Source organism: Gracilinanus agilis, chromosome 3, assembly GCF_016433145.1.
Source record: "Gracilinanus agilis isolate LMUSP501 chromosome 3, AgileGrace, whole genome shotgun sequence".
Taxonomy (NCBI): Eukaryota; Metazoa; Chordata; class Mammalia; order Didelphimorphia; family Didelphidae; genus Gracilinanus; species Gracilinanus agilis.
In genome coordinates, this window is record NC_058132.1 from 35,951,588 (window position 1) to 35,977,818 (window position 26,231).

Consider the following 26,231-nt stretch of genomic DNA (forward strand, 5'->3'; position numbering starts at 1 on the left):
GGTCTAGGTTCAAATTTGGTCTCAGGTACTCCCTAGCTGTATGACCCTGGACAAGTCACTTAACCCCCACTCCCTAGCCCTTATAGCTCTTCTGCTTTAGAACCAATACATAGTATTTTTATGACAGAAGGGAAGGGTCTAAAAAAAAAAAACTATGGGAAGAAAGGACCCATTGATCTATCCCCCATCTCCAAAGAGAGAAGTCTGGACCAAAGGAACCACCATCACCCATTGGGCTGTAGTGATGATTGTCAATGCTGAGGAGTCCTGCCTCCCCACTCCTGCCCATTCTTTCTTTGATCTAACTGAATTCGTTCAGACTAAAGTTGAGTGCATGATCCAATCTAGGCAGTGTGATGTAATAGAAAGAGGATTCAGTCTGAAATCAGAAGACCTAGCTTGGAATTTGTTAATTTTGCTTCTGAATCACCTTGGTCAAGTACCTGTCCCAGGCTGGGACTTGGTTTCCTCAGATGTTAAAAAGGAGGCTTAGACTGGATATAGTCCTGTGTCCTTTGAATCTATCCTTTTCTTTGTTTTTAGCTTATGGTGATTTTGTTTTCAGTCGACATCCTGGTTTTTTACATCCCCATCATTTCCAAGGACATCCCTCTCCTCTCACCTGCCCAGAGGGGGCCCAAGCCATCATCTCCTGTAACAAGGAAAAGGGAGGAGGCGAAACCCAGTGTCCCACTTCTTCAAAGAAAGGTCACCTGCAGCAGCTGATTCTATCAGGTTTCACAGAACCTGAAGGACCGTAACAAGCAGAAAGCCAAGAGAGAAGAGAGAATTTTTATTTTACGTTCTGGATGATGTCACTGGAGAAGCAATTCTGTATGACAGAAAGAGCACTGGCTCTGGAATTAGAGATCCTGAGTTCAAATCCTGACCATGATCATGTTTGCTTGTCTGGGCCTCGGTGTCCTCACCTGTAAGAAAGGAGGGTCTCGAAGGCCTTTTCCAGCTCTAGAGCTATGGTCCACTGGACAAGGAATCCAATGACTGGCCAGTGAAAAATTAGCCTATTTGGAAAGGATTTAAAGGCACAAGGTCTCTTTAAAAAATAAAAAAATCCTTACCTTCTGTCTTAGAACTGATACTAAAATTCTGTCCCAAGGTAGAAGAGCCGTAAAGGCTAGGTAAAAACTTGGGGTTAAGTGACTTGCCCAGGGTCACACAGCTAGGAAGTGTCTGAGGTCAGGTTTGAACCAGGGCTGATTCTCTAGCCATTAAGCCACTTAAGCTGGCCCATAATAATTTTTTAATCTTCTAACTTTGTCTCTTATTTCATCTCCAGCCAAATGGAGGTGGGTAAGAGGAATTACTCTCCCGGAGTATTTTAGGATCTCTGGGTTGAGAAATTCCCCAGCACCCCCAAAAGCAAAACAAAGAACTTCCCTACTCCCTCCTGATCTCCCAAGGTTGGCCCACAAGCTACCGGCCCTTCCTGGTTCTCTCCATCTCGGATCTGAGACTCAAGAAGAGCCCGGGGGCTTCTTAAACCCAGCTGCCCAGTAGATGCGCTTCTAAGTGGCTCCTGACTCGACACCCTGAGGCTGAGGATCCAGGTTTTAAGTCACAAGCCTTCTGGAGCTAGAAGACGCCGGTGCCTTCCTGGAGGATACCGAGGAGTAACTCTAGTGGCCCCTGGAGGCAGCTAGTTAAGAAACAGCCACAGCAGTGGAGCAGTAGGGAGGAGAGGAGAGCTCTCCGGGGGAGGCTAACAGCTGAGTGCACTCCCCAGGCTTGGGAGTCCCACTGCTGAGGCTGGACCGGAGATGAAGGGGAGGGCTCCGCCTCCTCCTGGGTCTTCAGGCAGCAGTATCTTCTGCCAATCAGGTAAAGATGGGCGGCTTCCAAGTTTCCCCACCATCCTGGGACAGTTAACGACGAGGCACACACTGGCACTGGGAGTCCGCAGTGGGGAAGGCCAGGTCCCCACGGGGTTAAGTCTTGCCCCAAGAGTCCACAGATTCAGGGGCCGGCTAAAGGGACTCCGAGCATCCTCCCCCGACCAAGTATGGCTGGTTTGCCAGCACAGATTCCCTTAGCCTGGATAGAAAAGCCGGACCCCAGAGCTACAAAGGGACCATAAACAGCTGGCCCTGGAGGCAAGAAGCCCCGGGTTCTGCTAAGATCCTGGGAAAAATTCCTGCCAGTGGAATTTCCCTGGGGGCGAACCCCAGATCCCAAACCCCAAATCGGTGCAGGTCAGGACTTTCTCTAGCTGCTCAGGATATTCCCTCTCTTGGCCCCGCTCCCTGGCCGGCTGACCCCCTTAGTAAGAGAGCAATAAGCGCTCCATGCCCTGGGCCGGGAGGAAAATAGAAGGATCTCTGCCTTGGGTTCTTTTGAGTGCCTCCAGGGAGCTTCGTGACCTTGGGTGGAGGGGGTGGGGTCTCTCTGGGCCTTAGTTTCCCCGTCTGTCAAATGAGGGGGTCGCCTTCCTCCCTTTCCGGCTCTGACATTCTGGGATTCCAGGACTGGGAGGGCCAGGGACCCCCGAGGGAGCGAAGAGGCTGCGGTTCACCTGGCTGATCCACTCGCAGATGCGCTTCTCGCTGTAGTAGCCGGACTCCGAAGACGAAGGCCCGACTCGAGGGCTGTGGTTTCCCAAAGGCCCGGTCCAACCGAGCTGCGTGGCCGAGGGCGGCCGCTGCAGCAGCACTGACAGCTTGGCTCGCTGGGCCGGGGGCCCCCGGGGCTGCGGGCTGCGAGGCCGAGGGACGCGGCGAGGAGATGCCCGGGGGTCTGAGCGCTGCCGCAGCCTGGCAGCGCCCAGCTCCCAGATGCGCTCGGCCGCCGGGGAGCCGGCCACGGGAGGCAACCTGGGGCTCCGTGCCGGCGGCGGGAAGCGGAGACGAGCCAGGAGCGCCGTCTGGGCCGCCCAGGAGAGCGAGTCGCGCACGGGGCCGCGCTCCGGGGTTCGGGGGCCGCCAGGGCGCCGTCTAGGCTGCAGGCCTCCGCCAAGGGCCATGGTCTTGGCCTCCGGCGTCCAGACCCTAGCACTGACCGCCTCCACGGCCGCCCCACTCTGCTGTTAGGGCTCCCCGGGGGAAACTCGGGTGCACTGTCCTCTCGGCCGCCACCCCCCTCCTTGGAGAGGAAAGGCTCGGGTAACAGGAAGAGCTGCGGGTTTCCAAGCCCGGAGCCAGAGAGGGGGATGGGCATGGAGGGGAGCGGGGGAAGGTGGACAGCTCTGAAGGACTTTCCTCTCCAGAGCTTAGAACGCGCCCCAGCGCCCAGCCTAGTGTCTGCTCTTCCTGCGCCGACTGGGCTGGCCGGGGCTTGTGGGCTTGCCTCGGGATGCTGCGGAGCCCGGTTAGCCCCCGGGAAGCTCAGCTCACCCCGTATTTCAGATTTCCGCCAATCGGCAGCCTGCGTGCCGCGGGGCAGGCGAGCGCCGGGTAGGCGAGGGGTGCGGGCTCCCTCCCTTCAGGGGCATTCGCAGCTGAGGTCCCCGGGCCCCTAGCGAGCTCTCGGCCCCTCTTTTAGAGCTGGAAGGGGCCTTGGAGGTCGTCCAGGCCTGCCTCCTGGCACAGCCTGGGGCCAGGAGTTTATTTTTTTGAAGGAAATTTTAATTCTGAGCCCTCCAACCATTGCGGGGGTGGGTGAGGGGGTACCCATGGAAACAGGTGTGCTTCCTCAAGCAAAACCGGGTGCCACGTTGGCCGAGCCGGAAAGCTTTGGTAGCTTCTTTGGCTCTGTGCACCTGCTGACTGCAACTTGTCTGAGGTCCTTCGCCTGCCTATTGGTCCCGCCTCCCAGCTAGGAAGTGTCTGAGGTCACATTTGAACCCAGGGCGGACCTCCTGCCAAGTTGTCTAATGTCAGCTCCAACTACTCCCTTTGAATAGCATCTCTCGCCAACCACGCCATTTTACAGACGCAACTAAAGCTTGTTGGCTGGCCCAGCATTGCCTGGTTGGGCACTTTTTCTTCTCTCTCAGACTTCTTCCTCTACAGCCCAAGAATGTGGCTTGTAAGTGAGCTAAGGCAGGTTCTCCTGACTTCCAGTCAGCCTGTGCCAGGCGTTGTACTAAGCGCCAGGGGCTAAGATGGCAATCTCCCAAGACCCTTCCCATGGAACACTTAAAGCTCCAAGCTAGTTAATGAACACTGCCAGGGCTGGGGAAGTTTGCTTCAAACAGGACAGGCTGCTAGGCAGTTGGCACACTGGTCAGTGCTTGATCTGAAGCCAGGAAGCCCTGGGTTCAAACCCTGCCTCTGGCACTTGGCTGTGACCCAGACTGAGAAGTCATTTTTACTTCTAGCCCTCTCCTCATCTGAGAACGGAGAGGGCTGCATTCAAGAGCTTTCCAGGTCTCTTTCAGCTCTCAGGCACCGATCTTGTGCCCTAAGCCTCATGTGCCAGGGCAGAGCCGGCTCTCCAGCATGGGGAAGCCGCTCCTTGGATCGGTGACCTTCTGTGAACTCAAGCGGCTCCTTTTGCTTCTGAGGAGCAAAATGCAAACTTCTCTGGCAGGTATTCGAGCCTTTCCCAGGCTGGGCTTATTTACTCTCACCTCAGGTACCTTTACAAACTGTATGTTCCAGCTCCACTAAGGCTAATTGTTCTTCCAGCTGGACATTCCCCTTCCCTTCACCAAACACCTCTTCCCTCCTCCTGAGATCCTCAGAATCCTTCCCTTTTTCTGAGGTTTGTCTCCCCAGTAGTCAGGAGAGCCCTTCATCCTCTAAGCCCTGGGCAGGAGTCTCAGTATCCCAGGCACAGAGCCAAAGGGAAATGCTAATAAAGAAAAGATCCAGTTAGTTTTGAAAGGGTTTTTATTGAATCCTTTTGATACAGAGAAGCCAAGTAGGGACCCTCTTTCCCCTCCCTCAGGCCACCTGTACAGGCTCTTAGAACGGGGCCAACTTTGGCCAGTTGCTCGGATATAACAGCCGACAGGCTGGTGATCCACATACACAGAATGCTGAGAAAGGCATATCTGGTGGCTCCCAAGTGGTTTTTTCCCTCCCGTCCATCCATTTGGTGGGTCTTGCATCCAAAAATACTTCCTAGTCAGTAGACGGTGCTTATCAGCAGCCTTTGTTTCCCACAGGGGACAAACCATCATTTACATCAGCTGAGTTTGAAGGAAAAACAGGAAAGAGGAGAAACTGTAATTCAGATTAGCAAGGACCAATTCCACAGTTATGAATCTTATTTTCTCAAACTTCTACTAGAGCCCCAGTCTAGGGCCGGGAGTCAGAATGTGAGCAAGAACCATTTCTATTTACAGTAGCAAGAGCTAACATATGCCTGGGGTGGGGGGCTCCAGAGCAGGAGATCTGTAGATGACACCAACAGGTAAGTTAACGTTCTACGAAGGGCAGGCAAACAAACAACGGTCCCTTGTTAGAAAATGTTATTTAGTATTGCTGGTTATTAGGCTTGTCAACAAACCCCAGGGCTGGACGCTGGGCTCGTTACTGACCTGACCATGGCACAAATGATCATAACTTCCCAGAATTTCATTGGAGAATAACACAAAGCACACTAATGGATAGCTATATAGATGTATTTTTTTTTCTACTGAAGGCAGCCAGTTTGCTAATTGACACTAATTTTAAGGCAGCAAGCTTGACTTTCTTTTGCATACCCTGTTCCCGAGCAAGTCAACAACATATAGATTTCTGGGTATCCCCAGGCACAGGTTCTCTGCCACATTTCTCTTCTGTGGCACAAATGTGACTGTGGCCCTAAAACCTGTGCCAGCTGAGCACGAGCACGAAGGTCTGTCCGTCACCAAGCTGGAAAAGCTCCAAAGGCTGGCTGGGCCAATGACAGATTGTGTGTCTGTTACACGAGAACCTGGAGAGGCTCCTCGCCACAACGTTGGCCATTAAGAGATCCCATTTTCATTTTTGGCCACAGTGACTCACGAGGGCTACAGGAGGAGCTGCAGCCTGCATCGGTGGTGGGGGGAGGAGGGACACATGCCCACACCAATGAAATCATGGCTCTTTTGAAAGAAGTACGTATACATGTCTAAACTAAAGTGGAAAACTGCTCGAGTATACGGAGAAGAACCATTCAGCTTTGGGCATGCAGGCCTTGTTTATGATTTCTGGCTTCGTGATACTTTCTAGAAGAGAATGTTTTCTCTTTATCACTATCTAAGGGAAATAACTGCTTAATTGCTGTCTTTAAAGAAAGGCTATTGCATCACTGCTGAGTGTGTGAAAAGAGACAAAGAGGTGCAGGGTTCCAGTGTCCAAGGTGAGCCAGTTTTGATTACATTTTGACATTAAGACCTGTCTATGGTTCCTGCCTTTAAGCTGCCCTGGCCTCCTACCATCAATGGCCACGTGTTGTTCCAACCACCTCTATCCTGACAATGTGCACATGCCAGTGGTCGCCTCCTGCAAATATGGCGCCACCACAGCCCAGTGTCAACGCCCACAGGTGGATACGTGACTGCAGAGATGACATCATTTGGTGACTGACCAAGAGCTGACAATTCCCGCCCCGACGCCCCAGATTGTGCATTTCTGTAGTCACAGAAGGAACACCTTCATAGGTCAGTGCTCTGAGGCTAACTATACCACCTGGCTACAATTTTTACAATTTTCATAACTTCCCAGGGCCAAAGACATTCTTAATAGCAATATTAGTTAAAGAATTAGGTCAAATGTTACTTGGTTTTCCTAATTCTTCCTTACAAACTTTGTAACTTATCCGAAGGCATTGCCATAGTAGGAAAGGAAATTAAAGTTCAACTCAGTATCTTTAAGCTGTACTATAGCCATAATATCCCAATCAGACTTTTAAAATCAAATGATCTCTAGTAAAGGAATAATTTTATATTTCTAAAAAACTTCCCAATTTTAAACCTAAAGTTCCAGTCCAAATTTGTCATTTTTTAAAAAATAGATACTCTTGGGCTGTGAAGTCATGATACCATTAACAGACCTTGCTCAGTTCATTTCAAAAGCCACATAAGTTTTATGAAAAAGATGAGTAAAACCAGGTCTTTGGTGCTATGAAACCAAAACCATAACACTGAATTTTACAGTTTAAAGTTAGCTCAATGGCCTCTGAGATGCTGTTATTTTTCACTTTTGGCATTAAGAAGAGATAGCCTTAGTGTTATAAGAGGAGGAATTTAACAGACATAGCTTTGGAAACTGAACTAATATTACATATCTTTAAAAAATTCTGGGGGGGGGGGAAATGTAGTGAATAATTTAATTACACCATATACAAACTCCTGTAAAATATGCAATGACAACAAAATATTTTACAAACCGTTTGCTGAAAGCTGTGGGCATTTACATCAACGGATGATCGTTATATGGGAAGCAGTTATGTCCAGATCTGTTTTAGAAGGATACAAAACTTTTAAGTTCCCTTCCATGTCCACAACCCGAACTTGCTCCACAATTAATGGGGAGTTGCCATCTTTTTCAGCATTCTGATTAGATTTGAGATTGAATGGTCCAGAAACATTATCAGCTTCCGTGTCGGAAAGGGACTGCTCCTCTTTATTTTCTAAAGTGAATTTGTTGAGCTCCGCCATTTTCTGCAAAATAAGTATTATTTTAACTGAAAGAATGAGGTGGCTTCTAAAGTCCCTTCCAGCTCTAAATCTCTGAACCCAAGCACCTAACATTTCTCTAAACCAAAACAAAATGTCAAATGAAAAGAGTAAGAAAGTCAGAGGACAAAATTTTCTCTCCCCCCCCCAATCTTAGAATCAACATATCAATATTGTGGATTTGTTCCAAGGCAGAAGAGCAGCAAGGGCTAGGCAACTGCAGTTAAATGAAATGACATAGGATCATAAGTCACAGGATCATGCAGCTAGGAAGTGTCTGAGGTCACATTTGAACCCAGGACCTTTTGTCTCTAGGTCTAGCTGTCAATCCAAAGAGCCACCTAAACTTCCTCCTACCCCTTCACTTCTAAATACACTTCTAATTCTCAAAGACAATCAATGTGCTTGATTTAGTAGGTTTCTTACCAAAATAAGAGAGTCCATAATATCTTTACAAATTTGCAGACTGGTAGCACTTGTCACTTCCAGAAATAAATCAGAGGTTGTTGTTTTAATCTAAAGAAGTTGCAAAATTTCAGAAAAAAATGGGTTATGAAAAATGGATGTCAACACTTACAATTTCACTCAAAAAGAAATGTACAGAATGCAATTCTAGAAGCCAAAAGAGTTCCATTTCTTTTAAAGGAAAAACATTTGTGAAATGTTAATTCTGCTCCTCATCGACAGCTTCTAAAGACAAAGCTTTTCTGTGCCTTAGTTTAATAACTATTAAGTAGATTCATTTACCTATCCATGAAATAATGGTATAAGACATTTACAGTACATGTTTCTGATATCATACATACCTTTGTCTTTTCACTGTTTGTTATTGGTGGGAAAGAAATAACCATATCATCTGCATCTACTAGACAAGGATAGTTTTCTTTTCCATCTAATAAGTGAAGGTATCTGCCAAAAAAAAGTTAAAATAGGTACAACTATAAAGAACTAAACAAAGCTAAAAGTGCTTATATTCAAATATGGAGAAATGGTATAGCTATGCCCTCTCTGAACCCTAACATCATCAAAGGTCACAGAAAGGAGTCTTAATTAGATAGAATGCCTGGGAGTGTTTTGTTATGTCCTGAAAGGAAAAGCTTTTATAATAGAGGAAATGATAGGTAATATTAGAACCTCACACATAAGAACTAGTTCAAAGAAGGAAGAACACACACACACACACACACACACACACACACACACACTCACACACACTCACACACACAGGTGGTTTTATATAAAAGTAAGGAAAACAGGAGGGGAAGGAGATAAATAGAGAAGGGGGAGAGGGGGTAAAAAAGGGGGAGGACTGATTAAGGGAGGCAATATTTAGAAGCAAAATAAGTTGTGGGAAGCAAGAAAAGATAGACACACAGAAGGGGAGAAGAACAGAAGATAATGAGATAGAGAGAAATACAGAGTTAATAATCATAACTGAATATGAATAGGATGAGCTCGCCAATAAAATGGAAGCAGAATGGATTAGAAACCAGAACCTAACAATATATTGTTTACTAGAGACATACTTGAAACAGAGAGACATATACAGAATTAATTAAAGGACTGGAACAGAATCTAAATGTGCTTCAGCTGAAGTAAAAAAGGCAGGGGCAGCAATTATGATTTCAGACAAAAGCAAAAATAGATCCAATTAAAAGAGATAACCAAGGAGACTAAATTTTACTAAACGGTACCACAAACAATGAATATCAACAAATCTTACAGCAAGTTTCTCTGATAAAGACTTTATTTCTCAAATACAAACTGAGTATAGAACTGAACCAATTTATAAAAATAAGAGTTATTCCTCAATTGATAAAGAGTTAAAAGATATGAACAGGCAGTTTTCAGAAGAAATCAAAGCTATATGTAGTCATATGAAAAAGTGCTTCAAATTAGTACTGATTAAAAAAATTCAAATTTAGACAACTCTGAGGTATCACCTCATACCTATCAGAAATGACATGCTAAACGAAGATGAGGGAAAAATTGGTACATTAATGAGCTGGTCCAACAATTCTGGACAACAATTTGGAACTAAGCTCAATGGACTATAAACATACCCTTTGACTTAGCAATGCCACTACTAGGTCTGTACAGCAAAGACATTGAAAAAAAAAATGAAATGGACCTGCATGTAAAAAATTATTTACAGAAACTTTTGTGGTAGCAAAGAATTTGAAATCCAGGGGATGTCATCAGTTGGAGAATAGCTGAACAAATTGCAGCATATGATCATGAGACAGGTTTTTGTTGTTGTTGTTTTTAAACTCTTACCTTCCATCTTGGAGTCAATAGTGTGTATTGGTTCCAAGGCAGAAGAGTGGTAAGGGCTGGGCAATGGGGGTCAAGTGACTTGCCCAGGGTCACACAGCTGGGAAGTGAATGAGGCCACATTTGAACCCAAAACCTCCCGTCTCTAGGCCTGGCTCTCAATCCACTGAGCTACCCAGCTGCCTCTCCCCAACTTCCCCCATGAGTCAGTTTTCACTACTGTTCTATAAGAAATGATAGGGGTAGTGGTTTCAGAAAAACCTGCCAAGACCTATATGAACTGATGCAAAGTGAAGTGAGAAAAACCAGATCATTATGTATAGTAGATGAACAACTGAAAGACTTGACTACCCTGATCAATACAACAATCCAAGGCAATTCCAAAGGACTCATGAGGAGACATACACTATCTACCCCCAAAGAGAGAACAGATAAACTCTGACTATAAACTGGAATATAATTTTCTCATTTTATTTTCTGAAATGTGGACAATACAGAAATATGTTTTGCATGATTTCACATGTATAATTGATACCATATGGCTTGTCTTCTCTGTGGGTGGGAGAGGGAGAGAATTTGGAACTCAAAATTTAAAAACATTAAAAAAATGAAACATGCTACTTAGGGCAAAACAAGACCCGTATAAATACATACATATTTGAATGTTCCTTTTGGACATGGCCAATTTGAAAATGTGTTTTGCTTGACTATATTTCTTTGTAACAGGGGTTTTATTTTTCTTTTATTCTTGATTGGAGGCTGGGGGAGGGGGTATTACTAATTAAGAGAATAACATTGCGCTTAAATAAAAAAGTCAGCCCTGGACCTACATTCTTGACAGTATGTGTAATTTGTAAACACAGAACCCTCTCTGAAGCTCCCTTCTCTTTCCTTGCCTCCTCCCTTCCCTTTCTTTCTCCACCTGGGTGTGGGGGGAAGGGGCAGGCACCGACCTGTGCAAACCAGAAACATTTTGCCGTTTTTTTTGCTTTCTCTGTTCCTCAGCTTCTAGCTGTAATTGTCGGACAAGGTCCTTTGCTTTGATCTCCTTCCGTCCTAAGGGGATGATCTACAAAAAGGGAAAGAAACAAAACAAAAAAGTTAAAACTGCCACTTGGAGTAATCAGGGGCTCTAACCAAGGATGCCTCAGAAAGGGACAGCCCCCTTCCCCTCCTTGGTAGTATCTCTGTGCTCTCTCACACCTTACTCAGATTTTCTAAGGTAGGGGAGGTGTCTCTCTGAGCTGACAGCCACCAAAAGACTTGGGCTTCTCTTGCCTCAGAGACACAGTGTGATAGAATGGAGAAGATACTAGAAATGGAGTCAGGAAGACCAGAGTTCAAATCTTGACTCACACACCAACTCAGTGTGATCCAGAGCAAGTCATTTAACATCAGTGCCTCAATTTTTTCATATGTAAAAACAAGGAAATTAGATTCTATGGCCTAAGGTCTCCTTCCAGTTCTAATCTATATTATTAGAATTTTTTGGTTTGGTTAGTTTTTTGATGGTGCAATGGGAAAAGTGCTGGGCCTGAAATCAGGAAGATTCTTTCCTGTGCTCAAATCCAGCCTCAGACATTTATTAGCTGTGTGACCCTGGATAAGTCACTTAGCCTCTTTGCTTTAGTTTCTCATCTGTCAAATGAGCTAGAGAAGGAAATGGCTATATCTTTGCAATAACAACAAAATCAAAATCAAAGCCTAGTATAAAGTTTTACTCAGTCAGAATCATAGGAAATCCATGAGTGCTTTAGGAAAAAAACAAAATCCTAAGCTCTACCTGTTAGGAAATCATTAACAATTATGTGCAGTTAACAAATAGAAAGAAAATACCAGAAGACTGCTGCTAGATCTCTGACACAACCTGTCTTTAAAACAACGGGCAGGTACATTCCAATCAGTCTTTCTGGAGAATTTCAATTTCCAAACGCTGTGACTAAGTTACAAGAGGGGGGGTTGGACATGGATAGCTTTCAAATTCACCTTAACCTGGAGGTGAACATGTTAATGAATTCCCAAAGGTTATCAGATCGGAGGAAGTAGGACCGAAGGAAAAAAGGAATAGCATAGCCTGAGCTGGTCAAGTTAGGTGAAGTATGCCCAGGAGAAACAATTTCTCTGCCAAAACCTCAGGTATCCTTAAGTAACCCGATGGCATGTTAGGGAAGAATTTAGAAGACAAGAGGCAGTTTATGAGGAAACCTCTTAACAGAAGGGTGGAGTATTCCAAATTAGAGGGCTGTGAATGTAGGATAAAAAAACCAATCAGCTACGAGTCCTTCCTTGTTTCAAAATGAGCAAAAATGTGCAAGAAAATACTACAGGAGGAAAAACCTTTCTTTGATTACTTTGTTCAGAATAGAATCTGGTAGTTTTAGCGACTGATTTCAAAGTCATCCGTGAATATAATCCAGTGGGATTTGGGGGCAGTGGAAAAGAAAGGAGAAGGGTTTTTTGTTTTGTTTTGTTTTGTTTTTTTTAAACCCTTACCTTCTGTCTTGGAGTCAATACTGTGTATTGGCTCCAAGGCAGAAGAGTGGTAAGGGTAGGCAATGAGGGTCAAGTGACTTGCCCAGGGTCACCCAGATGGGAAGTGTCTGAGGCCAGATTTGAACCTAGGACCTCCCATCTCTAGGCTTGGCACTCAATCCCCTGAGCTACCCAGCTGCCCCCAAGGAGAAGGTTTTATTTAAGCACACACATACATGCACACACTCCTCCAGTGGTAGGATACATAGATGAAAATATTTAGATTTTCTCAGGAATATGTGAAGGATAGGAAATGTAGAGGGGATAAAGTGCTATCTAAAACTAAGTTGCAGCCAGCTCTAAAACTTGAAGTGATAGATGGGGTTATAATCTGCACTGTAAGAGGTAATTTCCACACCAACAAAACCCCAGGCTTTTGACATTCAGACTAAGTGTCATCTGAAGATAGTCCGCTCTAACATTTTGTTCAAACATCACAGCTGTGCAATTTGTTACCTTTAGTTCTTGGGGAGATCGCGCTCCATAGACCAGAGGGCCTTTGATCAGCTTGAGGTCATGAGTTGCGATTGTTGCAGCCGTTCTTTTCTCACAGATATCTTCATGGAGTTTGGTCTAAAACACAAGTTCAAGGAGATCATCAAACAAAGATTCTCTCAAAGCAACATGAGGGTCAAAGTCATCTTTAAACCCAAAAGGTCCAGACCACCAACTCAGGGACTAACCATTGATAACTAATTTCCAACACCCTCCATTTTGACAGGCTTTCTTTACCACTGAATGGCTTTTCTTATTGAGAACAAATGTAAAGGAATAATCAAAATTAACACTAACAGAAAAAGGTCTTATAGGTTCACATTCATCTGCAGCACACTACTATTTAGAATAGAAAACAGCACGTGAGGTCTCAACAAACCAATAATGAACTATGGCTTATAGTTGAACAAAACAGGCCTAAAAAGGAATAGTTAGAAAGTTGTTCTTTCCCTAAATATTTATCTTTATGCTCTCCAAAGCAAAGTTTCTGAAAACCTGTTTTACCGATCACTGTTAATCCAACCAAGAGCCATGGTAAAAGTGGATTTATAACCTATTTTGTAAAACTATTCTAGCCGCCTAGAGGATAGATCAAGTAAAGATATGTTAAGATTTTATTGGAAGACTGTCAGATTTCTTTAAAAGCCACATATTTTTTATGCTCAAAGATGTAACTTTACGTTCTAGAGGAGAGATCAAAAAGAACAAAAGAAATTAGGCTGGGGGAAGCCCAACCAATTTAATAACATACACCCTCAGGATTTTCAACTAAAAGTATACCTGGGAGCACAAAATTAGAAAATCCACAAAAATGTTTAACTTTATTAAATTCACCTGTCAGTCTAAGAAGAGGAACAGGATTTTTTTTGTGTGAGAAAGCTATGAAAACTTTACCAACAAAAAGGGCTTTTCGTGGACAGCTGAAGTAGCTTAGTGGATTGAGAGCCAGGACTAGAGTCTTGAGTTCAATTTGACCTCAGACACTTCCTATTTGTGTGACCCTAAGCAAATCTTTCCTAGCTCTTATTGCTCTTCTGCCTTAACACCAATACACAGTATTGATTCCAAGATAGAAGGTAAGGGTTTAAAAAAAAAAAAAAAAAAAAGAGGGAGCTTTCCAGTTTGAGGGAACACTGCTATTTCTCTACAAATGGATTCCAGTTGGGATTTGGGACTGCTTTCCTTCATCTCTGCTCCCTGCTCAAACCCAGTTTGGAGTAAAGGGCTTAACTCTGAGGATACAACCTGCATTGAGAGGAATCGCTTCAGAGCATTTCCTGGCCTCAGGTTCATCCCTTTCACAACAGCACACACGATGTAGGGACGGACATCTTTCACCATTGGGTTTACTTTTACAGTCACGGAAATAGGACTGTCAGAGACATGCAGAATCTTGATGAGAAGCTTGTTTACTTCCTCCACTTCTTCCTCCTCACCATCTCCACTCTCCTTCTTCTGCTTTCGCTCCCTCTTTTTTCTCCTGCTTTCTTCTTTTTCAGAGCCGTCAGTCTTGCCCCTCCCTTTGCCCCGTCCCCCAACTCGCAGATACTCCAGAATGGACTTTGGTTGGCAGCCATTCACCATTTTCTCCAGGCGTTTATCTTTCAACTTGTTCCCTTTGAAATTGATCTCCTTGAGTTTGGGGCAGTCAGCAAGTTCCCCGGGAATTTCACTTAACTGGTTATTGGCAAGATCCAAAGTCTGAGAAAGCAAAACAAACAAGATTAACCGGAGATCAAGGAGATCTAAGTTTACAGGATCAAAGTTTAGAGCTGGAAGGGAACTCAGGGGTCACCTAACCCCACTTCTCTCCTTGCCTCCCTGCAGGCCCCCATCACCTCCCCCACCCAGTCTACTGCAATAGCTGCTGTGGGACTGCCTGCCTCACATCTCTCCACTCCATCTCCAAAGACATTTCCTTAAAGCCAAGGCTCAATCATGTCACCCTCTACTCAAAAAATCCCAGGGGTTTCCTGTCGCCTCCAGGAGCAAATACAAAATGTAGTTGGCATTCAAGTCCTTCATACCTCACCTTCCCCCTAGTCATCTTTCCAGACTCCCTACATCTCACTCCATAACACATTCTCTTTGACCGGGTGAGCCTGGCCTCCTGGCTCTCCCATGACGCAGCCCCTCCATCTCTGCTCTGCTCTCTCCTCATCTCTTCTTCCTGGCTTCTTTCAAGTCCCAGTGAAAACCTCACAATCTACAGGAAGCCCTGTTGTCTATCTTCAGTTTACCCTGCCTATTCCTTGCCTGTACATGGATGCTTGCATGTGGTTCCCAGACCGTGAGCTCCCTGAGGGCAGGGGCTGTTTTTTGCCTCTGTTTATTCCAAGCCCTAAGCACCATGCCTGACACATAGCAGTTTAGTAAATGACGACTAATCCAATTCCCTCATTTTATAGATGAAGCAACTAAGGAGAGTCAGCAAACATTTATTAAGTATCTACCATGTATCAGGGATGGTGCTATGGCCAGTGATGCGCAGAGGGAAAAGGTCACAAGGCAAAGAGTTCCAGGGACAAGATTTGAACTCGAGTCCTTTGTCCTTGGGGCCAATGCTGATTATCCTAACTTCTCTTTTCACTGACTGGCTCTATCCTTCATCCACACAGTTCACCTATGTTGAGGTTCAGTCAGGAGATAGATTGTGTAGGGAAAGGTCAATTCAATATTGATTAGCATGCATTTGGATCTGGAAGAGACCTCTATTTTATAGATTAAGAAACTGAGGCACAGAGGTGAAAATGACCTGACCAAGTCAATGAGTAGTAAACAGTGGAACAAAGATTCAAAAAACTTGTCTGACTGGCCTACACAGGGTACTTGTTCTCTTGGAAATCTATGTCTGTCTCTCCCATTTGAACGGTGAGCTCCCTGTGAGCAGAAGTTTCATTCTTTGCATTTATAGCTCAGCACTTACCACATAGTAGTCAATTACTAAATGCTTATGGATCTGATATGTCTATTTTAAGCCTGCCGTCTTCCTCCCATTCCTCCTAGCTCTAGCCTTTTGGGCCAAAAACAGCAAGTTCAATCCCTTTTCTATATTATAACTCATGAAACTACTTCAACAGAACTCTAACAATCCCAGTGTCTAACTTATAAAAAACACTCTTGAGGGGGCAGCTGGGTAGCTCAGTGGATTGAGAATCAGGCCTAGAGACAGTAGGGCCTGGGTTCAAATCTGGCCTCAGACACTTCCTAGCTGTGTGACCTTGGGCAAGTCACTTGACCCCCAATGCCTAGCCTTTACCACTCTTCTGCCTTGGAACCAATATACAGTATTGATTCTAAGACAGAAGGTAAGGGTTTTTATAAAACTAATGAACAAACACTCTTGGCTCCTCCAAGCCCACCTTGCATGGTGGGCTATCTTTAGCTATCTCACCATGCTGGTGGCTTTCTTCTGGATACTTGCTGATTTTATACAATAAAATGTGGCATCTAGACCTGAACATTACAGGTGTGGTCTAACCAACATGACTACAGTAGGACTACCATCTTTCGTGTTTTGTACCTTTTTGGGAATGCTATACTATTATCTCATTGAATTTACTACTCACTAGAATCCTTGAATCTCTTAAACAAATGGCTTCCTACAACTTTTACTTGCAATCAAAAGATCAACTCCTTTCACCTTACAGAAGCATCATGGTGTAGGGTTTAGAGAGATGGTCCTGAAACTATCCCATTCAAGCCCTATGTCCACAAGCCAACTCTGTGATCCTGGGCAAGTCTCTCTAATACTCAAGGGTGTACAAACCGTACCTTTATGCCAAGGAAATCCTGACAGGTTCAGGTTCTATATTTCCTCAAATTAAATTCAAATCTTTTTTTGCATCCTGTCATCTTATACGTTAGTTATCCCTTTGAACTTCTGTGTCAAACACAAATTTGATGAATGTGACTTAATCACACTGGACCAATCTTCTTCCAAGCTGACTTAGAACCACTGATACCTACTCCTTCAGTTGGGATTTACAACCAGTTCCATATATATCAAACACATCAATGAAGTCTAATGTCTAATCCATCTCTTTCCACCTTTTGCAACAATAAGGTGAGATTTTATCAAATGCTCCCCTACAATCTAAGTAGATTAAATCTACATCCTTTGTTGGAACAGTCTAATTAAAGAAGGCAACGAAGGCAGCCTAGCATGATTGTTCCTGATGAAACTAAGCTTATTTTAAGTTATCGTCCCAAGCTTTTCTAGATTTTACCAACTGATTCTTTTAAAGTCTGCCAATGTACTGATTAGTTTTGCTGAATGGCTTCCCCATCCCTCATTTATTTTAGGTATGTTACAAGGGATGATTCACTGGATGGGGGGCCGGGGGAAAGAATATTCAGAAATTAAGGATACAAAAGCTAAAAAGTATCAATAAAAAAAAAATAAAGAGGAAACAGAATGATCCAAAATTTCCTGGCTTCTCCACTTTCAAGTTCAGTGTTAGAATTTTTCTAGTCTGAACTGTCATCACAAAAATCCTACTCATCTGATGATTCATCATCAGGCTATAAGGCAATTCTGAATCATATGTCCATGGGGCAGACTCCAAGGTTCAACTCCAAATGCCTCTTTTTCTCTTGAAGAGGAAAAAGGACATATATACTTGCAGAAAGTATCTGAGTCAGAACTCGAATCCAGAGCTCTAATTTCAGTTCTAGGGTTCTCTATTTAGCTCAAAAATGTCTGCAAGGTATGACATGTGATAATCTATTGTACCTAATTACACAATAAATCAGCATAAACAGTTATCAAGAGCTTCAGATTGAACTGTGGACATTCTTATTCCAAGAGGTAAGCCAGAAGGAAAAACAAGGGACGGATTCTGCAGAAGATTTAAGATCCAAGTCAGGCAAAGCTTCTGAACAATGGGAATCGTTCCACAGTAGGATGCAATGCCTCAGAGACCAAGGGACTACTTCCTGTCTAGGTAAAGGGAAAAGGACTATTTGTCCATAACACAGTGGGGGAAATTTTTATACCAGCAGTAGGATTTAAAACACTCCTGTGATCCTTTCCAACTCTTAAGACATTGCCATTTGGGGAGCTTGAGCAGAGCATTGGTTTTAGAAGACTGCACTGATCAGATTTGTGATCAGAGGCAAGGGCCTTCTCCATCACGGGCCTGTTTGTCCATTATACAAGGTGAGAGCCAGCATGAAAGTAACGAATGAGCATTTATTAAGCATCTCCACAAGATGCTGGGGGATACACAAAGACAGAAGAAAATCCATCCCTAACCTCAAGAAACTTACGTTCTATCAGGGGCAACAACACACACAAATACAGGTATTTAAAAATTATATGTAGAAATGAGGAGGGAAAGAATTCTGGGCACAGGAAGGCCTGGGGACAGAAGATGAGTCTCATATGTGAGGAGCAAGTAGATGAGACTGGCTAGATGGCAGATGAACCAACCTGGGGGGAAAGGGGGGGAACAACAATGTATAAGGTAGGAAAGGAAGAGGACACACTATGAAGTTTTAAATGCCAGAGTAGTATTTCTTTGGTCCTCAAGATATGAAAGTCACTGAAACTTATCAAGGAGGGTCAGTGGAGAAGACAGCTCAGATGGGTAAGTCCAATTGGGTCTAGAAGCAGGGGTTCTTGGACTTCTTTTTTCTTTGCTTATAGAATAGCATTATTTGTAAAAGGAACCAGAGGATTAGATTTAGATATGGAAGAGACATTAAAGGTCATCTAATTCAGGAGACCAGAATTTGTCATTCTTTCATATTTTGATAACTGTATTTCCATGTAATTAATTTCCTCTGTAACTATACCACTTTATTCTATAAATTTAAAAGCATTAGTTTGATAATGGCTCCTTAGGTCTCACAAGACCCTGTACCAAAGGAGGTTCATGCCACAAATATGATTAAGAATCTAGTCCAACTTCTTGATGTTATAATAAAGAAAATGAGAACCAGAAGGTGATGACTTGCCCAAGGTCATTCACATGGGGCAGGATAGGTGTGAATGTCCTAGGATTCTAAAAATAGTGTTCTACTATACTATGAACAATAAAAGGTTTGCCAACAAAGGAGGACTCCTGGGCAGCTGGCCGTTAACCAGGCCTTGGGATTCCCTCTGGCTCTTCTTTTCTACAACTCCATTCTCTTGCATGAGGCCACTTTGCACCTTTTCAGGTAAAAGTCAAATAAAGCCTCAAAGTGGGAAGATATTTCTAGGGATTCCCTCTGGCTCAGATCCTCTTGATGGGACTTCCAACTCTAAATCTTATAAATCTCAGCAATGGCATTTACAAGCCATGTAACTATGGTAGGTCTCAGTTTCATTAGTAAACAAACACAGTATCCACCACCTGCCAGATTAGGTGCCAGGGATACAAAGACAGAAATACCCTGAAGGAATTTGCTTTCTCAAAGGAAGTAGAATAGACTAGCAAGGAGTGGCCTGGCTAGCTTGCTCCTTTTTCTTTTTAAGAACTCATCTTCCAACTTAGAACAAAAACAAGTATGGGTTCCAGGACAGAAGGGAAGGCATAGGCAATGGAGGTTAAGTGACTTTCCCAGGGTCACCCAGCTAGGAAGTATGTGAGGCCAGACTCTCAATCTACTATGGCACCTAGCTTCCCCCTCCTTTTCCTTTAAAAGAGACTCCCCTAAATTTTGTCTCCAATGCCAATTACATGCAAAGTACACTAGAACAAGAGTCCTGTAAATTCTAGGATTCCATGAAGTCCAAGCTGCCATTTCTAAGATGGGTGACTGGGCAGGTCCTTTCCCCTTTTGGGACTGAAGCCTCCCTATTTTTAGATGACTGGAGTTGGATCCTGGGACCTTTAAATGTTAGGATCCACAAAGTTTAAGATACCACTTCTAGGAAGTGGGACTTTGGACAGGCCCCTTTCCCTCTTGGGGCTGACTTTCCCCATTTACAATGGAATGCTTGGAGCTTTAAATGTTGGGATCCAATTTAGCCTAAGATGCCCCTTAAAAGCTGTGAATGCTTAGGGACAGGGAAGCACTATACCTATCTGCACAGCAGCCCCAGCCGGGCCACTTCCTGTAAAAATGAAACCCTAGGAAATCTCAGCTCTCAGCTCCAAGTTTATGCCTTTAGATTTTTTTTTTTTTTAAAGACTTTCCCTCTTCAGGCCTCACATTTTCCACCTTTATTACCAGTGATAAATTCCAACTCTCTACCCCGCTCCCAGACTCCACGGAGTCAAGAAGCTCCTCCCTCAGTCTCCCCAGATAGTCCCTCCTCCCGGGCCTTAGTTTCCCCGGCAGGCACCTTGAGCGCCGGAAGCCCCGCCACGGCCGGGCTGAGCTCTTGTAGCTCGTTGTCAGAGGCGCCGAGCTCGCTGAGTAGCTGCAGCGCAAAGAGCTCGGCCGGGAGCGCGCGCAAGCAGTTGCGCGCCACGTTGAGGCTCTGCAGCCGCGGCGCGCATCTGGCTAGCTCGGCCGGGAGCGCGCGCAGGCGGTTCGCGCTCAAGTTGAGGCTCTGCAATTGCGGCAGCGCCGGCGGATCCGCGGGGCCCAGGCCGCTGCCTGGCGGCAGCTCCTCTAGCGCGTTTCCGGACANATTAAGAAACTGAGGCACAGAGGTGAAAATGACCTGACCAAGTCAATGAGTAGTAAACAGTGGAACAAAGATTCAAAAAACTTGTCTGACTGGCCTACACAGGGTACTTGTTCTCTTGGAAATCTATGTCTGTCTCTCCCATTTGAACGGTGAGCTCCCTGTGAGCAGAAGTTTCATTCTTTGCATTTATAGCTCAGCACTTACCACATAGTAGACAATTACTAAATGCTTATGGATCTGATATGTCTATTTTAAGCCTGCCGTCTTCCTCCCATTCCTCCTAGCTCTAGCCTTTTGGGCCAAAAACAGCAAGTTCAATCCCTTTTCTATATTATAACTCATGAAACTACTTCAACAGAACTCTAACAATCCCAGTGTCTAACTTATAAAAAACACTCTTGAGGGGGCAGCTGGGCAGCTCAGTGGATTGAGAATCAGGCCTAGAGACAGTAGGGCCTGGGTTCAAATCTGGCCTCAGACACTTCCTAGCTGTGTGACCTTGGGCAAGTCACTTGACCCCCAATGCCTAGCCTTTACCACTCTTCTGCCTTGGAACCAATATACAGTATTGATTCTAAGACAGAAGGTAAGGGTTTTTATAAAACTAATGAACAAACACTCGTGGCTCCTCCAAGCCCACCTTGCATGGTGGGCTATCTTTAGCTATCTCACCATGCTGGTGGCTTTCTTCTGGATACTTGCTGATTTTATACAATAAAATGTGGCATCTAGACCTGAACATTACAGGTGTGGTCTAACCAACATGACTACAGTAGGACTACCATCTTTCGTGTTTTGTACCTTTTTGGGAATGCTATACTATTATCTCATTGAATTTACTACTCACTAGAATCCTTGAATCTCTTAAATAAATGGCTTCCTACAACTTTTACTTGCAATCAAAAGATCAACTCCTTTCACCTTACAGAAGCATCATGGTGTAGGGTTTAGAGAGATGGTCCTGAAACTATCCCATTCAAGCCCTATGTCCACAAGCCAACTCTGTGATCCTGGGCAAGTCTCTCTAATACTCAAGGGTGTACAAACGGTACCTTTATGCCAAGGAAATCCTGACAGGTTCAGGTTCTATATTTCCTCAAATTAAATTCAAATCTTTTTTTGCATCCTGTCATCTTATACGTTAGTTATCCCTTTGAACTTCTGTGTCAAACACAAATTTGATGAATGTGACTTAATCACACTGGACCAATCTTCTTCCAAGCTGACTTAGAACCACTGATACCTACTCCTTCAGTTGGGATTTACAACCAGTTCCATATATATCAAACACATCAATGAAGTCTAATGTCTAATCCATCTCTTTCCACCTTTTGCAACAATAAGGTGAGATTTTATCAAATGCTCCCCTACAATCTAAGTAGATTAAATCTACATCCTTTGTTGGAACAGTCTAATTAAAGAAGGCAATGAAGGCAGCCTAGCATGATTGTTCCTGATGAAACTAAGCTTATTTTAAGTTATCGTCCCAAGCTTTTCTAGATTTTACCAACTGATTCTTTTAAAGTCTGCCAATGTACTGATTAGTTTTGCTGAATGGCTTCCCCATCCCTCATTTATTTTAGGTATGTTACAAGGGATGATTCACTGGATGGGGGGCCGGGGGAAAGAATATTCAGAAATTAAGGATACAAAAGCTAAAAAGTATCAATAAAAAAAAATAAAGAGGAAACAGAATGATCCAAAATTTCCTGGCTTCTCCACTTTCAAGTTCAGTGTTAGAATTTTTCTAGTCTGAACTGTCATCACAAAAATCCTACTCATCTGATGATTCATCATCAGGCTATAAGGCAATTCTGAATCATATGTCCATGGGGCAGACTCCAAGGTTCAACTCCAAATGCCTCTTTTTCTCTTGAAGAGGAAAAAGGACATATATACTTGCAGAAAGTATCTGGGTCAGAACTCGAATCCAGAGCTCTAATTTCAGTTCTAGGGTTCTCTATTTAGCTCAAAAATGTCTGCAAGGTATGACATGTGATAATCTATTGTACCTAATTACACAATAAATCAGCATAAACAGTTATCAAGAGCTTCAGATTGAACTGTGGACATTCTTATTCCAAGAGGTAAGCCAGAAGGAAAAACAAGGGACGGATTCTGCAGAAGATTTAAGATCCAAGTCAGGCAAAGCTTCTGAACAATGGGAATCGTTCCACAGTAGGATGCAATGCCTCAGAGACCAAGGGACTACTTCCTGTCTAGGTAAAGGGAAAAGGACTATTTGTCCATAACACAGTGGGGGAAATTTTTATACCAGCAGTAGGATTTAAAACACTCCTATGATCCTTTCCAACTCTTAAGACATTGCCATTTGGGGAGCTTGAGCAGAGCATTGGTTTTAGAAGACTGCACTGATCAGATTTGTGATCAGAGGCAAGGGCCTTCTCCATCACGGGCCTGTTTGTCCATTATACAAGGTGAGAGCCAGCATGAAAGTAACGAATGAGCATTTATTAAGCATCTCCACAAGATGCTGGGGGATACACAAAGACAGAAGAAAATCCATCCCTAACCTCAAGAAACTTACGTTCTATCAGGGGCAACAACACACACAAATACAGGTATTTAAAAATTATATGTAGATGAAAAGGAATCTTGGAGGGGAAAGGCTCTAGCAGCTGGCAGGGTAGGCAAGTCAGAGATTCCATCAAGTGGCAGAAATGAGGAGGGAAAGAATTCTGGGCACAGGAAGGCCTAGGGACAGAAGATGAGTCTCATATGTGAGGAGCAAGTAGATGAGACTGGCTAGATGGCAGATGAACCAACCTGGGGGGGGGGAAGAGGGGGGAACAACAATGTATAAGGTAGGAAAGGAAGAGGACACACTATGAAGTTTTAAATGCCAGAGTAGTATTTCTTTGGTCCTCAAGATATGAAAGTCACTGAAACTTATCAAGGAGGGTCAGTGGAGAAGACAGCTCAGATGGGTAAGTCCAATTGGGTCTAGAAGCAGGGGTTCTTGGACTTCTTTTTTCTTTGCTTATAGAATAGCATTATTTGTAAAAGGAACCAGAGGATTAGATTTAGATATGGAAGAGACATTAAAGGTCATCTAATTCAGGAGACCAGAATTTGTCATTCTTTCATATTTTGATAACTGTATTTCCATGTAATTAATTTCCTCTGTAACTATACCACTTTATTCTATAAATTTAAAAGCATTAGTTTGATAATGGCTCCTTAGGTCTCACAAGACCCTGTACCAAAGGAGGTTCATGCCACAAATATGATTAAGAATCTAGTCCAACTTCTTGATGTTATAATAAAGAAAATGAGAACCAGAAGGTGATGACTTGCCCAAGGTCATTCACATGGGGCAGGATAGGTGTGAAAGTCCTAGGATTCTAAAAATAGTGTTCTACTATACTATGAACAATAAAAGGTTTGCCAACAAAGGAGGACTCCTGGGCAGCTGGCCGTTAACCAGGCCTTGGGATTCCCTCTGGCTCTTCTTTTCTACAACTCCATTCTCTTGCATGAGGCCACTTTGCACCTTTTCAGGTAAAAGTCAAATAAAGCCTCAAAGTGGGATGATATTTCTAGGGATTCCCTCTGGCTCAGATCCTCTTGATGGGACTTCCAACTCTAAATCTTATAAATCTCAGCAATGGCATTTACAAGCCATGTAACTATGGTAGGTCTCAGTTTCATTAGTAAACAAACACAGTATCCACCACCTGCCAGATTAGGTGCCAGGGATACAAAGACAGAAATACCCTGAAGGAATTTGCTTTCTCAAAGGAAGTAGAATAGACTAGCAAGGAGTGGCCTGGCTAGCTTGCTCCTTTTTCTTTTTAAGAACTCATCTTCCAACTTAGAACAAAAACAAGTATGGGTTCCAGGACAGAAGGGAAGGCATAGGCAATGGAGGTTAAGTGACTTTCCCAGGGTCACCCAGCTAGGAAGTATGTGAGGCCAGACTCTCAATCTACTATGGCACCTAGCTTCCCCCTCCTTTTCCTTTAAAAGAGACTCCCCTAAATTTTGTCTCCAATGCCAATTACATGCAAAGTACACTAGAACAAGAGTCCTGTAAATTCTAGGATTCCATGAAGTCCAAGCTGCCATTTCTAAGATGGGTGACTGGGCAGGCCCTTTCCCCTTTTGGGACTGAAGCCTCCCTATTTTTAGATGACTGGAGTTGGATCCTGGGACCTTTAAATGTTAGGATCCACAAAGTTTAAGATACCACTTCTAGGAAGTGGGACTTTGGACAGGCCCCTTTCCCTCTTGGGGCTGACTTTCCCCATTTACAATGGAATGCTTGGAGCTTTAAATGTTGGGATCCAATTTAGCCTAAGATGCCCCTTAAAAGCTGTGAATGCTTAGGGACAGGGAAGCACTATACCTATCTGCACAGCAGCCCCAGCCGGGCCACTTCCTGTAAAAATGAAACCCTAGGAAATCTCAGCTCTCAGCTCCAAGTTTATGCCTTTAGATTTTTTTTTTTTTTAAAGACTTTCCCTCTTCAGGCCTCACATTTTCCACCTTTATTACCAGTGATAAATTCCAACTCTCTACCCCGCTCCCAGACTCCACGGAGTCAAGAAGCTCCTCCCTCAGTCTCCCCAGATAGTCCCTCCTCCCGGGCCTTAGTTTCCCCGGCAGGCACCTTGAGCGCCGGAAGCCCCGCCACGGCCGGGCTGAGCTCTTGTAGCTCGTTGTCAGAGGCGCCGAGCTCGCTGAGTAGCTGCAGCGCAAAGAGCTCGGCCGGGAGCGCGCGCAAGCAGTTGCGCGCCACGTTGAGGCTCTGCAGCCGCGGCGCGCATCTGGCTAGCTCGGCCGGGAGCGCGCGCAGGCGGTTCGCGCTCAAGTTGAGGCTCTGCAATTGCGGCAGCGCCGGCGGATCCGCGGGGCCCAGGCCGCTGCCTGGCGGCAGCTCCTCTAGCGCGTTTCCGGACAGGTCGAGAACGCGCAGCGCGGGCAGTGGGCCCAGCTCCGGGCTGAGCGTGGGCCCGAGCGCGTTGCCTCGCAGCACGAGGCTGCGCAGGCGCGGGAGGCCGCGCGCCAGCCCCGGGCCCGGCTCGCGCAGGCTCGCGCAGCCGCACACCTCCAGGGAGTGCAGCAGCGGCAGCGAGAACACCCGCGTCGGCAGCCGCCCTCCTGCTGCCCGCACGCGTTCCTCCAGCGCCGGGCCCGTCAGCAGCAGCTCCCGACGCTGCTCGCGCTCCACTAGATCCACCTCCGGCCACGGCTCCGGCATCTCGGCCACCACCGCCGCTGCCGCCATGATGCCCGTCCGCCTCAGCTGGAGGCTGCCTGCCGCCACCGCTTCCGGGGCGCCTCGCCCCGCCCCCTCAGTGCGTCACTTCCGCGGGCAAAGCTAACGAGAGCCGCGGGAGGCCAGAGAGTCGTTTCGTGGGCCAACAAAGAAAAGCTAGATCCACCAAGGAGAGGCGGGGGTTTCCGGGGGATACTGCATTGGCCCATGGAAAAACAATAGAGTTGTAGGTGGCTAGAGAGATCACGCGTTGCGGAGGGAAAAAGGAGGGCTAGAGTGCCACTATCAAGATGGCACCAAAAGCTGTCCTACCATGACCTGTGGTGTAATACAAGGTTAGGAAAAGAGCGATGGATGGTCAGAGAATAATTCCCCTAAAGAAGGATCCACCATAGAGAACACTTGGAAGCTAGCTAGGAACCCTATCACCCACCGGAAGTTATAACCCCATTAAAAAAATCGGAGTCATGACCATAGAGAGTTCCCAGGAAGGCTAGAGGGTCACTACTGCCCATGGGAAAGAGGAAGCTTTGGTGTCAGAGAACTCAATGCGTGACTAGAGAGGTTCCCTTCCAATG

At 44.9% G+C, this 26,231-nt stretch overlaps 1 protein-coding gene across 1 annotated transcript; it reads right to left on the reverse strand.

Moving 5' to 3' along the window:
* Positions 1–4,769: 4,769 nt before the first annotated feature.
* Positions 4,770–25,662, reverse strand: LRRC47 (leucine rich repeat containing 47). The gene is made up of 8 exons (XM_044667635.1): positions 25,045–25,662; positions 14,090–14,545; positions 12,806–12,922; positions 10,771–10,886; positions 8,350–8,452; positions 7,970–8,059; positions 7,255–7,528; positions 4,770–5,089 (listed from the first exon to the last, which is right to left on the reverse strand). The coding sequence occupies exons 1-7, from the start codon at positions 25,660–25,662 to the stop codon at positions 7,283–7,285; spliced, it is 1,746 nt and encodes a 581-aa protein (XP_044523570.1). The 3' UTR covers positions 4,770–5,089; positions 7,255–7,282.
* Between the last annotated feature and the right edge of the window lie 569 nt (positions 25,663–26,231).

Coding starts and splice junctions, on each gene's coding strand:
- LRRC47 (XM_044667635.1), bottom strand. CDS start 25,662: ATGGCGGCAGCGGCGGTGGTGGCCGAGATGCCGGAGCCGTGGCCGGAG. Junction 12,923..14,089: donor AGCGATTCCTCTCAATGCAG/GTTGTATCCTCA, acceptor CTTGTGTTTTAG/ACCAAACTCCATGAAGATAT. Junction 10,887..12,805: donor GATCTCCCCAAGAACTAAAG/GTAACAAATTGC, acceptor CCCTTTTTGTAG/ATCATCCCCTTAGGACGGAA.